General features: G+C 52.0%; 2 protein-coding genes across 3 annotated transcripts; both read right to left on the reverse strand.

Annotated features, from left to right (window-relative positions):
- Window positions 1-2,130: 2,130 nt before the first annotated feature.
- RCN3 (reticulocalbin 3) lies at window positions 2,131-14,100 on the reverse strand. The gene is made up of 7 exons (XM_024132790.3): window positions 13,933-14,100; window positions 13,466-13,731; window positions 11,530-11,732; window positions 10,016-10,188; window positions 9,228-9,288; window positions 2,976-3,175; window positions 2,131-2,694 (listed from the first exon to the last, which is right to left on the reverse strand). Exons 1-7 carry the CDS (start codon window positions 14,020-14,022, stop codon window positions 2,587-2,589), a joined length of 1,101 nt encoding a protein of 366 aa, XP_023988558.2. The 5' UTR covers window positions 14,023-14,100; the 3' UTR covers window positions 2,131-2,586.
- On the reverse strand, window positions 6,089-8,800 carry LOC129391786 (reticulocalbin-3-like). Of its 2 annotated transcripts, XM_055082094.1 has the most exons (4): window positions 8,581-8,800; window positions 7,794-7,966; window positions 7,006-7,089; window positions 6,089-6,237 (listed from the first exon to the last, which is right to left on the reverse strand). In XM_055082094.1, the coding sequence occupies exons 1-4, from the start codon at window positions 8,699-8,701 to the stop codon at window positions 6,199-6,201; spliced, it is 417 nt and encodes a 138-aa protein (XP_054938069.1). In that variant the 5' UTR covers window positions 8,702-8,800; the 3' UTR covers window positions 6,089-6,198. The 2 variants fall into 2 exon arrangements, with proteins under 2 accessions (XP_054938069.1, XP_054938068.1); XM_055082093.1 differs by having other exon boundaries at window positions 6,089-7,066; window positions 8,581-8,796.
- Window positions 14,101-14,567: the final 467 nt, after the last annotated feature.

Here is a 14,567-nt window from a genome sequence, read left to right on the forward strand (position 1 = left end):
GGGATCTTCCCGGACCGGGGCACGAACCCGTGTCCCCTGCATCGGCAGGCGGACTCCCAACCACTGAGCCACCAGGGAAGCCCCATTCCCCAATTTTTAAAGACAGAAATACAAGGCAAACAAAACACAAACAGCGCACACAAACGCCAGCATCCAAAGAAACAAACGATCCCGTTCACAAATCGAGGAAAAGTCCAGCTGTTATGGCCTCTCTCCAACAGGGTACCCCCACTCAAATACAAAACAAACTGGCCTATTCCAGAGAAAGAGCCCCAAGTGGAGGAAAAAGTTTCCGGCTGTACACACCAGAACTACTTACCCTGCTGTATGGAGCCCGTCGGCTCCCACAGGTCAATTTCTTGTTCCCATTGCCAAGAGATGGGTCAGCTGGTGCCGCTTTGGGGAATTTTGAAGGGAAGATCCTCGGGACAGGTGGTCCCGGCAGCTGCTGGGGCCTTACCCGAAAATTCCCCAGCCAGGGCTGGTTGGCCGTGAGCAGCAAGGCTCCTGGCCGGCTTTGCAAAAATTGGTACTACTTGCCCCATGTCAGGCCGATAAATCCAGAGATGAGTCGTTGGGGCAAAGAATAGTGACTTCATTCACAAAGCCAGCATACTGAGAAGATGGTGGACCAGCATCTCAAAGAACCGTCTTCCCCGAGTTAGAATTCAGGCTCCTTTTATACTAAAAGGGGAGAGAGAAAGTCCTGGTTCTGGGTCAGACTCCGGAGGTGTTAATTTCTTTCTGCCCTCAGCCATTCACAGGTGGGCCTGGTCAGGAGGTTTCCCTTGAGCTAAACAAAGGTATTTTAGCTTAATGCTCATTACCTGGGAGGCAGGGTTCCCCGAGATGGGTCATTATGTATGATTTAAGCTTATAGGCAAAATCCCTTTAGTGATTAACTTGTAATCAAATACAAAAGTTCTTCCCTATTACAAAATGAGTGGAAAGTAGAGTTCCCAGTTTTCCCTACTATTAACATCTTGCACTAGTGTGGCACTTTGTTATAATTGGTAAATCAGTATTGATACATCATTATTAGCTAAAGTGTATAGACATATTAGGGTTCACTCTTTTTTTTTTGGAAGTATAGTTGGCTTACAATGTTGTTAGTTTCCGGTGTACAGCAAAGTGATTCAGCTATATATATATTCTTTTTCAGATTCTTTTCCATTATAGGTCATTATAAGATATTGACTATAGTTCCCTGTGCTATACAGTAGGTCCTTGTTGTTTACCTATTTTATATATAGTACTGTGTATCTGCTAATCCCAAACTCCTAATTTATCCCTCCCCCCACTTTCCCTTTTGGTAACCATAAGTTTGTTTTCTGTGTCTGTGGGTCTGTTTCTGTTTTGTAAATAAGTTCATTTGTATCATTTTTTAGATTTCACATATAAGTGAGATAATATAATATTTGTCTTTGGCTTAGATCACTTAGTATGATAATCTCTGGGTCCATTGCTGCAAATGGCATTATTTCATTCTTTTTTATGACTGGGTAGTATTCCATTGTATATATGTACCACATCTTCTTTATCCATTCATCTGTTGATGGACATTTAGATTGTTTCCATGTCTTGGCTATTGTAAATAGTGCTGTAATGAACATTGGGGTGCATGTATCTTTTCGAATTAGTTTTCTCCAGTTATATGCCCAGGAGTGGGATTGATGGATCATATGGTAGTTCTATTTTTAGTTTTTTGAGGAACCTCCATACTGTTCTCCATTGGCTGCACCAATTTACATTCCCACCAACTGTGTAGGAAGGTTCCCTTCTCTCCACACCCTCTCCAGCATTTATTATTTGTGGACTTTTTAATGATGGCCATTCTGACCGGTAGTGTGAGGTGGTACCTCATTGTGGTTTTGATTTGCATTTCTCCGATAATTAGCGATGTTAAGCATCTTTTCATGTGCCTGTGGGCCACTGGCTGTCTTCTTTGGAGAAATGTCTATTTAGGTCTGCTGCCCTCTAGTTTTATTTTTTGTTTCCAAAGACGACCTCAAACCCTGCCCAACCCCCAGAGCTCCCTCTTCAAATGCCTTGTCCCCTCCTTCAGCCCACAGTCCCCCAACTCCCAGCACGTTCCTCTCCCAGCCACAGCCCCCAAGGCCCCTGTTACCCCCTCAGAGAGACACACAGATGGGGCCCCAGCACTAGATTTTATTGCTTCCCTGGCAGAGAGGAGGCATCCTTTGGGCAAGTGCTGGGGGCGAGTTCGGGGCCCCTGGGGGAGTGTTTCTCGTCTCTGTGGTGTGAGGCTCAGATTCGGAGCTGGGGGTTAGTGGAGGCTCTTAGAGGCTGAGCTTGGCGTAGGGGTCTTTGGTCTGGGCGGGGAGACTCTGCCGGTGAGAAGTGGGTGGTCCCTCACTTTGGGTCAGTGAGCCCCTGGGGGGATCTGGGAGGGGCTGCGATGTCTCAGGGAGAGAAGGTGACCCGGTGGGTCCGTGAGAGCCCAGGGGCAGGGGGACACCGGAGGCTGTGTCCGCATCCTGCAGGGCCGGACAGGGGGCCCTGGCCACTGGGCCCCTCTGCGGGTCAGCCCACGGGGCGACCAGGCTGCAGTGGGCACGCTGGGGCTCAGAGCTCATCGTGGTGACGCGTCAGGTCCTCGCCGTAGTTGGTGGCCTGGCTGCCTACGAACATGTTCCAGTTGCCCAGGATCTCAGCCTTGCTCAGACGCCCGTCCTGGGTGGGGGTGGGGGGGTCAGAGGTCAGCAGGACGCCACGGGGCCCTGCCTGGGAGACTCCTCCCTGGAGCCAAGTATGGCTCCCATGGTCTCTGTCCCCCTCTCCCTGGGTCCCTGTCCCCCTCTCCCTGGGTCTCTGTTCCTGCTTTTCTCCGTCCCCACCTCGATCTCTTTGTCCCTCTTTCTTTCTCCAGCCAAATAGGGACCCCAAAGCCCCAGGCCCCCGTTTTGGTCATCTCTGCCCCACCGAGGCAGCCCCATCCCCCTGCGCCCCTGCACCTTGTCCGTGTCACTCTCGTGCAGCAGGTGGTTGGCCTCCACCAGCGGCTGGTCCTGGGCGGGGGGCAGCACCCAGTGGCCCACCTCACCCCCATCCAGCTGCCCGTCCTTGTTCAGGTCTCGGAAGTCCCGGAACTGTTCCCGCTCCGTCTTCACCCAGGCTGGCTCCTCCTCCCCGGGCTCTGCCGAGTACAGATCCGCTGGGGTTGGGGGTGAGAGGGGGCGACATCAGGCGCAGTTCCTGGGGCCTCCCAGCCTGGCTCTGACACTCCTGGACCCCGGAACCCCGGACCACCCACTTCACTTTCCTTCACCTCAGTTTCCTCTTCTGTTAAATGGAATTGATAACAAACCCGACTCGCAGGTGATCAGTACACTACACGTGGAACTGACTTCACTGATTGGTCATTTGATTGATTGAATCATCCATCCATTTGATTGATACCCGCATGAAACAGAGTGGGCACCGTGTGGTGCGGTGCCTGGCACATAGTAGGCACCCATACGAAGGAGCGATGAGTGAAGATTTTTCTAGGAGATCCTCTAAAGCTACACTTTGAACAGCTCGCCACACCCAGAACATCCCTAGAGATTCTAGGAGCCTCTCATTTGTTGCAATCATTTGTAAATGTTTGAAAAGCTCTTCACCCCAAGGCCCACAGATACATTTGGAAGACATTACAACCTGACAAGTCTTTTTATACCAGACACAAAGCCAACATAATTAGGACAGAATGCCTTCCTCTACTCCGGGGCCAGGCCAGGGAGCTGTCACAGGGAAGGATGTCCTCAAAGATGGAACAGGTGCCAGGCACACAATTACCCACTTAGCCTTCAGGCTTCCTTTTTTTTTTTTAAATGGTCTTACGTCTTTTTTTTTTTTTTTTTTTTTCCATGCCGTGTGTCTTGCGAGATCTTAGTTCCCCGACCAGGAACTGAACCTGTGGCCATGGCAGTGAAAACGCTGAGTCCTAACCACTGGACTGCCAGGGAAGTCCCTGGAGTTCTTTCTGACCAAAAAGAGAGAGAGAGACTTCTATCTTCCTCGAAGACAGAAAAAAATAAATGATGCTTAAATTAAAATGTCTTGCCTATGGGTTTGTTCCATAAAAGCATTCTATAAAGCAATGTTTTCAAACTTTAAAGACTTCCGCGTTTAATAGCCTTCCCTTCAACCAAATTCTTTGTACCCCTGAGGACAGGGACAGAGGCAGAACCAATGGGGAATTGGGGGGTGTCTTGAGGGCTCCCCGACATCCTGAATAACAGGAGATGCAGCATTTGCTGTGTAAATGCAGGCTCAAGACAATTTCCCTGACATCCTATCCCAACCAAACACAGCCCCTGAGCCCTGATTTTGTAGAAACTCCACACTTTCCCAGGAACGGACCTGCTCTGTGATATTCTCTACTCTATCCTCGACCACCAACATGCAGTAGGTGCTTGATAAATATTTCCTGGCCCGGCACACAGTAGGTGCTTGATAAATGCTTTTGCGGTCTGGCAAACAGAAGGGACTCAATAAATGTTTCCTGAGCCTGGTACACAATAGGTGTTTGATAAAGATTTGCTGGGCCCAGCAAATATATGTGCTCAGTAAATGTTCCTTAGGTCTGGCCACAGTGGATACTCAGTAAATGTTGGGTGGATGGCTGGACCTAGGCAGCAGCCCTGCCCCACTTCAGAGAGCCTTCGCTCTAATGGCTGATATATATCAGCTGCCACCGCTGCTCGGGAGAGGACAGGCCTCCTTGGGGAGGGAATCAGGTCGCACTCACCGATGTACTCGTCCACTTGCACATAGCCGTCTTTGTTCTTGTCCAGATCCTCCAGGGTTTCCTGGGGAGAAAGAGGCATCGGGGCTGAGAGAATGCAGAAACAAAGGAAAACAGTCAAACAGGACAAAATATTATTAGTTTAGTCATTAAGCATAGTCAAGGACCCTTTAGTTCCTCTTCAAGGGCTATAGATAATATTCTGAGCCATGTCCTTTGAGCTGTCTTACAGGTGCTGAAACCCCACTGGGTGGAAGAAGTTAACTACCCCTGGCATGGGCAGGGGGTACAGGAGAAATCTCTGGACTTTCCACTCAATTTTGCTGTGAACCTAAAATGGCTCTAGAAATTAAAGTCCAATGGAAAAAACAGAAAAGAGAGAAGAGAAAAAAAATCCTGCCACTCTAAAATAGAGACAGAGTTGGCAAAAAATAAAATAAAATAAAATAAAATAATATATATATATAAAGTAATAGAAAATGGGGGGCCAGCAGGAATGGCCTCAGAGTGGACACTCCATGTCTGGGGTTGGGATTTTCCTGGGGTTCAGCCAGGATGGGAGCTATCTAAGGCACTGCTAGGGGCTGTGGTTTTCTGAAGGCAGGCTGGGTGCCTGGACCCCAAATGTGAGCACAGAAAGGGGGAGGCCAGATCAGGAGAGATTAGATACTGGGGGGTTGGAGGGTGGGCACTGGAGCCCCGAAGGTAAGTGCTGGGAGGCTAGTCCTGGCATCAGAAGCCTGGGTCCCGGGAGGGAGGTGGGAAGCAGCGTTCCTCAGGCCCCCACTCACAGCAATCACGATGTCCCGCATGTGAGGGAACTCCTCAGGATGCAAAAAGGCCGTCAGCTCTTCCCGAGTGGCCATTGAGTCCCCATCCCGGTCAGCCGCCCGGAAACGCCGCTCGTCCCGAGTCAGCATCTTCTTGTAGGTTTCTGCGTCCTCCACATCGTGAAATTCTTCACCTGGGGAAGGAAGGATCTTGGTGGGATGTGCTTTAAGACAAAGGGATCTGGGACTTCCCTGGTGGTCCAGTGGTTAAGACTCCACCTTCCAATGCAGGGGACTCGGGTTCAATCCCTGGTCTGGGAACTGAGGTTCCACATGAAGCAGTGTGTGGCCAAAAAAAGAAAGAAAGAAAAAAAAAAGACAAAGGGATCTAACTCTGGGGAGAGTCAGGGCAGGGAGACCTCCACCGAAATAATAATAATTAAGAGTAGCTACCTTGTAGTGAGAGCTTATTATGTGCTAAGCTCTTTATCTACAAAATTGCAATTAATCCTCACATAAAGCAAGCAAAATGAGTTATTTTGTAGTAGTTGTTGTTGTTGGGCTTACGTCTTTTTTTTTTTTTTTTTTTTTTTTTCCATGCTGTGCGTCTTGCGAGCGAGATCTTAGTTCCCCGACCAGGAACTGAACCTGTGGCCATGGCAGTGAAAACGCTGAGTCCTAACCACTGGACTGCCAGGGAAGTCCCTGGAGTTCTTTCTGACCAAAAAGAGAGAGAGAGACTTCTATCTTCCTCGAAGACAGAAAAAAATAAATGATGCTTAAATTAAAATGTCTTGCCTATGGGTTTGTTCCATAAAAGCATTCTATAAAGCAATGTTTTCAAACTTTAAAGACTTCCGCGTTTAATAGCCTTCCCTTCAACCAAATTCTTTGTACCCCTGAGGACAGGGACAGAGGCAGAACCAATGGGGAATTGGGGGGTGTCTTGAGGGCTCCCCGACATCCTGAATAACAGGAGATGCAGCATTTGCTGTGTAAATGCAGGCTCAAGACAATTTCCCTGACATCCTATCCCAACCAAACACAGCCCCTGAGCCCTGATTTTGTAGAAACTCCACACTTTCCCAGGAACGGACCTGCTCTGTGATATTCTCTACTCTATCCTCGACCACCAACATGCAGTAGGTGCTTGATAAATATTTCCTGGCCCGGCACACAGTAGGTGCTTGATAAATGCTTTTGCGGTCTGGCAAACAGAAGGGACTCAATAAATGTTTCCTGAGCCTGGTACACAATAGGTGTTTGATAAAGATTTGCTGGGCCCAGCAAATATATGTGCTCAGTAAATGTTCCTTAGGTCTGGCCACAGTGGATACTCAGTAAATGTTGGGTGGATGGCTGGACCTAGGCAGCAGCCCTGCCCCACTTCAGAGAGCCTTCGCTCTAATGGCTGATATATATCAGCTGCCACCGCTGCTCGGGAGAGGACAGGCCTCCTTGGGGAGGGAATCAGGTCGCACTCACCGATGTACTCGTCCACTTGCACATAGCCGTCTTTGTTCTTGTCCAGATCCTCCAGGGTTTCCTGGGGAGAAAGAGGCATCGGGGCTGAGAGAATGCAGAAACAAAGGAAAACAGTCAAACAGGACAAAATATTATTAGTTTAGTCATTAAGCATAGTCAAGGACCCTTTAGTTCCTCTTCAAGGGCTATAGATAATATTCTGAGCCATGTCCTTTGAGCTGTCTTACAGGTGCTGAAACCCCACTGGGTGGAAGAAGTTAACTACCCCTGGCATGGGCAGGGGGTACAGGAGAAATCTCTGGACTTTCCACTCAATTTTGCTGTGAACCTAAAATGGCTCTAGAAATTAAAGTCCAATGGAAAAAACAGAAAAGAGAGAAGAGAAAAAAAATCCTGCCACTCTAAAATAGAGACAGAGTTGGCAAAAAATAAAATAAAATAAAATAAAATAATATATATATATAAAGTAATAGAAAATGGGGGGCCAGCAGGAATGGCCTCAGAGTGGACACTCCATGTCTGGGGTTGGGATTTTCCTGGGGTTCAGCCAGGATGGGAGCTATCTAAGGCACTGCTAGGGGCTGTGGTTTTCTGAAGGCAGGCTGGGTGCCTGGACCCCAAATGTGAGCACAGAAAGGGGGAGGCCAGATCAGGAGAGATTAGATACTGGGGGGTTGGAGGGTGGGCACTGGAGCCCCGAAGGTAAGTGCTGGGAGGCTAGTCCTGGCATCAGAAGCCTGGGTCCCGGGAGGGAGGTGGGAAGCAGCGTTCCTCAGGCCCCCACTCACAGCAATCACGATGTCCCGCATGTGAGGGAACTCCTCAGGATGCAAAAAGGCCGTCAGCTCTTCCCGAGTGGCCATTGAGTCCCCATCCCGGTCAGCCGCCCGGAAACGCCGCTCGTCCCGAGTCAGCATCTTCTTGTAGGTTTCTGCGTCCTCCACATCGTGAAATTCTTCACCTGGGGAAGGAAGGATCTTGGTGGGATGTGCTTTAAGACAAAGGGATCTGGGACTTCCCTGGTGGTCCAGTGGTTAAGACTCCACCTTCCAATGCAGGGGACTCGGGTTCAAGCCCGGGTCTGGGAGCTGAGGTGCCACAAGAAGCAGTGTGTGGCCAAAAAAAGCGGGTCCAATCCCTGGGCTGGGAACTGAGGTTCCACATGAAGCAGTGTGTGGCCAAAAAAAGAAAGAAAGAAAAAAAAAAGACAAAGGGATCTAACTCTGGGGAGAGTCAGGGCAGGGAGACCTCCACCGAAATAATAATAATTAAGAGTAGCTACCTTGTAGTGAGAGCTTATTATGTGCTAAGCTCTTTATCTACAACATTGCAATTAATCCTCACAAAAAGCAAGCAAAATGAGTTATTTTGTAGTAGTTGTTGTTGTTGGGGGTTTTTTTGGCCGCACCGAGCGGCTTGTGGGATCTTAGTTCCCCGACCAGGAATTGAAGCCGCACGGTTGGCAGTGAGAGCACGAAGCCCTAACCACTGGACCTCCAGGGAATTCCCAGTTTTTTCATTTATTCTTACTGTATGAAGGAGAAAGCTGACTGTCAGAGAGAGGAAATAACTTGCCCAAGGTCATGCAGCCAGGAAGGATGGACTTTGAGTTGATACTGGCCCATTGGGCCCCGAAGTCATGCTCTGGTGCAGTATACTGACTCAGCTTGCTGGACACAGAGGAGGGGAAGGACATTTTCAACAAAGGGAACAGTCTGTGCAGACTGTAGAGGTTTGAAGAGCACGGTGAGTTCAGGGAAACTGCAGAAGATCCATTTAGCTGGGGCAGAAAATGCAGAAAAACGATGGTGGATGGTGGGGTGAGACTGGGGACCTGCTCTGTGATATTCTCTACTCTATCCTCGACCACCAACATGCAGTAGGTGCTTGATAAATATTTCCTGGCCCGGCACACAGTAGGTGCTTGATAAATGCTTTTGCGGTCTGGCAAACAGAAGGGACTCAATAAATGTTTCCTGAGCCTGGTACACAATAGGTGTTTGATAAAGATTTGCTGGGCCCAGCAAATATATGTGCTCAGTAAATGTTCCTTAGGTCTGGCCACAGTGGATACTCAGTAAATGTTGGGTGGATGGCTGGACCTAGGCAGCAGCCCTGCCCCACTTCAGAGAGCCTTCGCTCTAATGGCTGATATATATCAGCTGCCACCGCTGCTCGGGAGAGGACAGGCCTCCTTGGGGAGGGAATCAGGTCGCACTCACCGATGTACTCGTCCACTTGCACATAGCCGTCTTTGTTCTTGTCCAGATCCTCCAGGGTTTCCTGGGGAGAAAGAGGCATCGGGGCTGAGAGAATGCAGAAACAAAGGAAAACAGTCAAACAGGACAAAATATTATTAGTTTAGTCATTAAGCATAGTCAAGGACCCTTTAGTTCCTCTTCAAGGGCTATAGATAATATTCTGAGCCATGTCCTTTGAGCTGTCTTACAGGTGCTGAAACCCCACTGGGTGGAAGAAGTTAACTACCCCTGGCATGGGCAGGGGGTACAGGAGAAATCTCTGGACTTTCCACTCAATTTTGCTGTGAACCTAAAATGGCTCTAGAAATTAAAGTCCAATGGAAAAAACAGAAAAGAGAGAAGAGAAAAAAAATCCTGCCACTCTAAAATAGAGACAGAGTTGGCAAAAAATAAAATAAAATAAAATAAAATAATATATATATATAAAGTAATAGAAAATGGGGGGCCAGCAGGAATGGCCTCAGAGTGGACACTCCATGTCTGGGGTTGGGATTTTCCTGGGGTTCAGCCAGGATGGGAGCTATCTAAGGCACTGCTAGGGGCTGTGGTTTTCTGAAGGCAGGCTGGGTGCCTGGACCCCAAATGTGAGCACAGAAAGGGGGAGGCCAGATCAGGAGAGATTAGATACTGGGGGGTTGGAGGGTGGGCACTGGAGCCCCGAAGGTAAGTGCTGGGAGGCTAGTCCTGGCATCAGAAGCCTGGGTCCCGGGAGGGAGGTGGGAAGCAGCGTTCCTCAGGCCCCCACTCACAGCAATCACGATGTCCCGCATGTGAGGGAACTCCTCAGGATGCAAAAAGGCCGTCAGCTCTTCCCGAGTGGCCATTGAGTCCCCATCCCGGTCAGCCGCCCGGAAACGCCGCTCGTCCCGAGTCAGCATCTTCTTGTAGGTTTCTGCGTCCTCCACATCGTGAAATTCTTCACCTGGGGAAGGAAGGATCTTGGTGGGATGTGCTTTAAGACAAAGGGATCTGGGACTTCCCTGGTGGTCCAGTGGTTAAGACTCCACCTTCCAATGCAGGGGACTCGGGTTCAATCCCTGGTCTGGGAACTGAGGTTCCACATGAAGCAGGGTGTGGCCAAAAAAAAAAAAAGAAAGAAAAAAAAAAAGACAAAGGGATCTAACTCTGGGGAGAGTCAGGGCAGGGAGACCTCCACCGAAATAATAATAATTAAGAGTAGCTACCTTGTAGTGAGAGCTTATTATGTGCTAAGCTCTTTATCTACAAAATTGCAATTAATCCTCACATAAAGCAAGCAAAATGAGTTATTTTGTAGTAGTTGTTGTTGTTGGGGTTTTTTTTGGCCACACCGAGCGGCTTGTGGGATCTTAGTTCCCCGACCAGGAATTGAACCCGCACGGTTGGCAGTGAGAGCACGAAGCCCTAACCACTGGACCTCCAGGGAATTCCCAGTTTTTTCATTTATTCTTACTGTATGAAGGAGAAAGCTGACTGTCAGAGAGAGGAAATAACTTGCCCAAGGTCATGCAGCCAGGAAGGATGGACTTTGAGTTGATACTGGCCCATTGGGCCCCGAAGTCATGCTCTGGTGCAGTATACTGACTCAGCTTGCTGGACACAGAGGAGGGGAAGGACATTTTCAACAAAGGGAACAGTCTGTGCAGACTGTAGAGGTTTGAAGAGCACGGTGAGTTCAGGGAAACTGCAGAAGATCCATTTAGCTGGGGCAGAAAATGCAGAAAAACGATGGTGGATGGTGGGGTGAGACTGGGCTGAGGAGCTAAGACTCTCTCCTGGGGACCCTGGGGAGCCATGGGGGGCTGTGAGCAGGGGAAGGTCAAGGTCAGCTCTGAGTGTGGAAAGATCCTTCCGGGTGTATGTGAGGGACAGGCTGGAGGGGGAGGCTGGGTTGAGGGTCCAGGAGAGAGTGGATAAGAGCCGTGGGGGGCAGAGGACTGGGGCATGGGGATGGAGAGGAGGGCATCCAGAGGCGGAGGAAGAATAACTGGCTTGGGGTTCTCAGGATGAGAGGTCAGAGATCAAAGGTCAGGCCGATAAGGGCTTGGGAGGTAGATGGCCCCGGTCAAGGATCTGAAGTTCCCCAGTGGATGTCAGAATGAGAAACCAGAGATAAGGGGTTGGGGGTTTCAGGGTGATGGGGTTCTAGAAGTGGGTAGACCCTGGTCAAGGGTCGGAGGTCAAAGGTCAGGGATCTGGTTAACGGGCTTAAAGTTCTCAGGATGAAGGTGTCAAAAAGGTCCGGGTCATGGTGTGTGTGCGGAGCAGGGGTCGGGTCGCGTACCCGGCTCGTAGTGGCCGTAGGTGGCGTTGCGCAGCTCCTCCCAACCCACACGCCCGTCGCGGTCTGTGTCGTACGTGGTCCAGGCCGCGCTCACGGAGTCCCGTACGTGCCGCTGCTGCGTGTGTGCGATCCACGCGCGGAGCTCGGCCAGCGACACCCAGCCGTCCCCGTCCCCGGCGCGGTCCATGCGGTCCACGATGCGCCTGCGAGCCGGGGCGGGGCACACGTCAGTCTCGGGCCCCGCCCACCCCCCGGGTCCCGCCTTCTTCCAGGAACTCGAGACACACCCCCACATAGGGCTGAAAATGTCCGAGTCGCCGGCAAATTGGGGGGAGGCGCCTGTCAATCCCGGTACCACGCCCTCCTCAGGGCTCTGCCCCCTCAATCCAGGGTCCGCTCCCAGAGGCGATAACGCCCCTTCCGAGACGCGGCGGGCCTGTGGCTGGCGCTGCGGTCCACGACACGCCCCCCTGGGGAAAGGACCTATGACAATCCAGGGTCCCACTCTCCACTCTGGCCTGCACGTGCTCCATCTCTAGCTGGAACGAGCTGGGGAGGGGGGCAGGGGGCAGGGAGTCACACCGTGCCCCTCGCCCGCAGATTCCCTGTCCCAAGACTCACTCTGAACTCCGATTGCCACGGCTACAGACTCTCCGGACCTCTCGCCGTCTCAGGCCCCGCCCCCTTCCCCTGGCTCTGCCTTTCTTCAGAACCTCTAGCCCCTCTAGCCCCGGCCCCTGCTCGGCCCCCTCCCGGGCTGCGAGCGTCAATTGCAGGCCCGTAGCCCTGCAGCCCCGAGGTACGCTGCGACTCGCCCCTTTCCTCTAGGTTTTCCCAGCCGTTATCAGGCTTTGCCCTATGACCATCAGCCCCAACACTGCAGGCTCGGCTTCCACCCACTCCTCCCCGTGCTCCAGCCTGATCCTGTACACCTCCATGTCACACGTCAAGCCCTTTTAGGCCCTCACCTCATGCCCCTTCTCTCGGGCCACGCCTCTCGGCTCCCAGGTCCCATCCCTCTCCCCTGGCAATGCCCCGTCACCGGTCTGTGTTCTCGCCCAACAGCTAACAGAACCCACATGGAGCCCTTCTTCCTGCCACCGTCCCGAAGCCCCCGCAAACCAGTCCCCAGAATTGAATTTGAGATGGCCCTGCCCAGGTCGCTGATCCCTTCCTCCCGCTCTAGGCTGTCTCTGCTCTGGGGTCCGGCTACCCTGAGGTTCCAGCTGTGGTTAAGAGTTTGGGCTCTAGAGCCAGACATTTAGGTTCAAATCCCAGAACATACCTCACAGCGTGTGGGGATTAAAAGATTTAAGTCTCGTAAAGCACTTTGAACAGCGCCAGGCATTGTAGTAGGTGCTATGTCAAATGTGTAAGTCTGTCCCTGCCTTTCCTCCCCCATCCTTCCTACACCCAACCCCATCCATGCACAATATCCCAGCCAGCAGACCTGGCCACCACCGCTATCTCCACCCTGAATCTGGTGACCCTAGTCTCTTTTCTCCCACCTGGAAGACTGCAGTCACTTCCTCACTGGGCTCCCTGCTTTTGCCCCTATAGTCTGTTCCCCGCATGGCAACCAGAGATAAGAGCCATCCCATAGCCCTTATCTCACTCAGAGAAGAGCTTAAAACTTCACTGTGGCCCCACAGGCCCTGCACAACCTGACCCCTTTGTTCTCTCTGCCACTACCTTCTACTCTCTGCCTCCGCTCACTGGGTTCCAGTCACGTAGGTCTCACTGTTCTTCAGACACATCAGGCACATCAGGCCCGATCCTGCTTCAGGGCCTTTGCACTTACAGTTCCCTCTGCCTGGAATGCTATTCCCCCGTACACCCACGTGTCTCATATATTACCCTCTCACCGAGGCCTCCCCTGACCTCCCTCTTTGAAATTACAACCCTGAATCCTCCTCCCGCTCCATCTCTCTCCTACCCCAGACGGGCTTGGCTTTCCTCTGGGGTGAGTTGGTCGAATTCCTTGGCCACTTCTCGTCCCAGAAAGGCCTCATGATCATATTGGAAGTTCCCGTGAGCGTCATCATGAGGGGCCTCGCTCAGGGGGGCCGCGTGGTGCACCCTCCCCTGGCCATGGGGGCCGGCGTCAGGGGATGGCTTTCCCTGGGCTCCGCGCCTGAGCAGCAACAGCAGCAGCACAAGTGACGGTCGCCACATCATCAGGTCCCTGAGGAGTGGTGGAGGCTAGGAGTCAGGGGTCACAGAGAACAGGACGGAGACGGGACAGGAGGATGGGGATGGGGGAGCCTAGGACAGGACAGAGAGTTGGTAGCTGCTGCAGTTTTGGGCTCAAGAAGGGACAGGAAGGGGAGAAGGGAGACGGGGTTCTCTGAGGTTAAGCCAGCTGTGGGGAGCGAATCCTCTGAGAAAGTCCCAGAGGCGTACCAGAGCCGCAAGTGGGGAGGATTCAAGCGGGAGACGTGGCGCGATTCCCAAGCATAGTTCAGGGCGGGGTCGTGGCCAGAAAGAAATCATGCAGGCCCCCGGGCATCGCTTTCAGCTTGGTCCCCAATCCTCCACCCAAGTGGACCCGAACCGTTCTCGCTGGGCAGGGCAGCCGCCCCCGCCTCCCTTTACCCGGTCAGGCAGCTTCACTTCTCTCTCTAAATTCCACTCTGAGTTCTCCAAAAAGATGCCCAATTTGGCTGCTCTCCAGCCAGGCCCCGCCTCCTGCAGCGCAGAGGCCCCGCCCTCCTACCAATGAGCGCTCTTGAGGGCCTCATGGGGCGGGGCCGATGAGAGCTGGGCGGGCCAAGGGCGTCCCTCGCCACGTCCACAAAGGAAAGCGCAGCCCCTTGAGGTTCGCCCCGCCCCTTCCCAGGGCAGGCGGGGTGGGCAACACCAGAGTGACACGGCCAGGAGAACTACAACTCCCGGCAGGCGTAGGGGCGCCGTGCCCGACCACCTGCAGTTGTTCTAGCTCCAAAGCCTCACGGGAGGTGTATTTTTATCTCTTTCCCTTTGTCCTCAAGTTTTAGGAAGGGAACCTAGAAGCCTGAGGAGGCTTTCCTTTCCCTCAA

Source organism: Physeter macrocephalus, unplaced genomic scaffold, assembly GCF_002837175.3.
Source record: "Physeter macrocephalus isolate SW-GA unplaced genomic scaffold, ASM283717v5 random_13, whole genome shotgun sequence".
NCBI classification, from domain to species: Eukaryota; Metazoa; Chordata; class Mammalia; order Artiodactyla; family Physeteridae; genus Physeter; species Physeter macrocephalus.

What these genes read in the sequence shown, in the direction of transcription:
- LOC129391786 (XM_055082093.1), bottom strand. Translation starts at nt 8,701, where the DNA reads ATGTCCTTCCCCTCCTCTGTGTCCAGCAAGCTGAGTCAGTATACTGCA. An exon ending in TCCTGGCTGCATGACCTTGG is followed by an intron (nt 7,967 to 8,580) that starts GCAAGTTATTTC and finishes TTCCTTCCCCAG; the next exon opens with GTGAAGAATTTCACGATGTG. An exon ending in TGCGGGACATCGTGATTGCT is followed by an intron (nt 7,067 to 7,793) that starts GTGAGTGGGGGC and finishes CTTTCTCCCCAG; the next exon opens with GAAACCCTGGAGGATCTGGA.
- RCN3 (XM_024132790.3), bottom strand. Translation starts at nt 14,022, where the DNA reads ATGATTTCTTTCTGGCCACGACCCCGCCCTGAACTATGCTTGGGAATC. An exon ending in CCTCCCCACTTGCGGCTCTG is followed by an intron (nt 13,732 to 13,932) that starts GTACGCCTCTGG and finishes CCTGACTCCTAG; the next exon opens with CCTCCACCACTCCTCAGGGA. An exon ending in CTACGGCCACTACGAGCCGG is followed by an intron (nt 10,189 to 11,529) that starts GTACGCGACCCG and finishes TTCCTTCCCCAG; the next exon opens with GTGAAGAATTTCACGATGTG.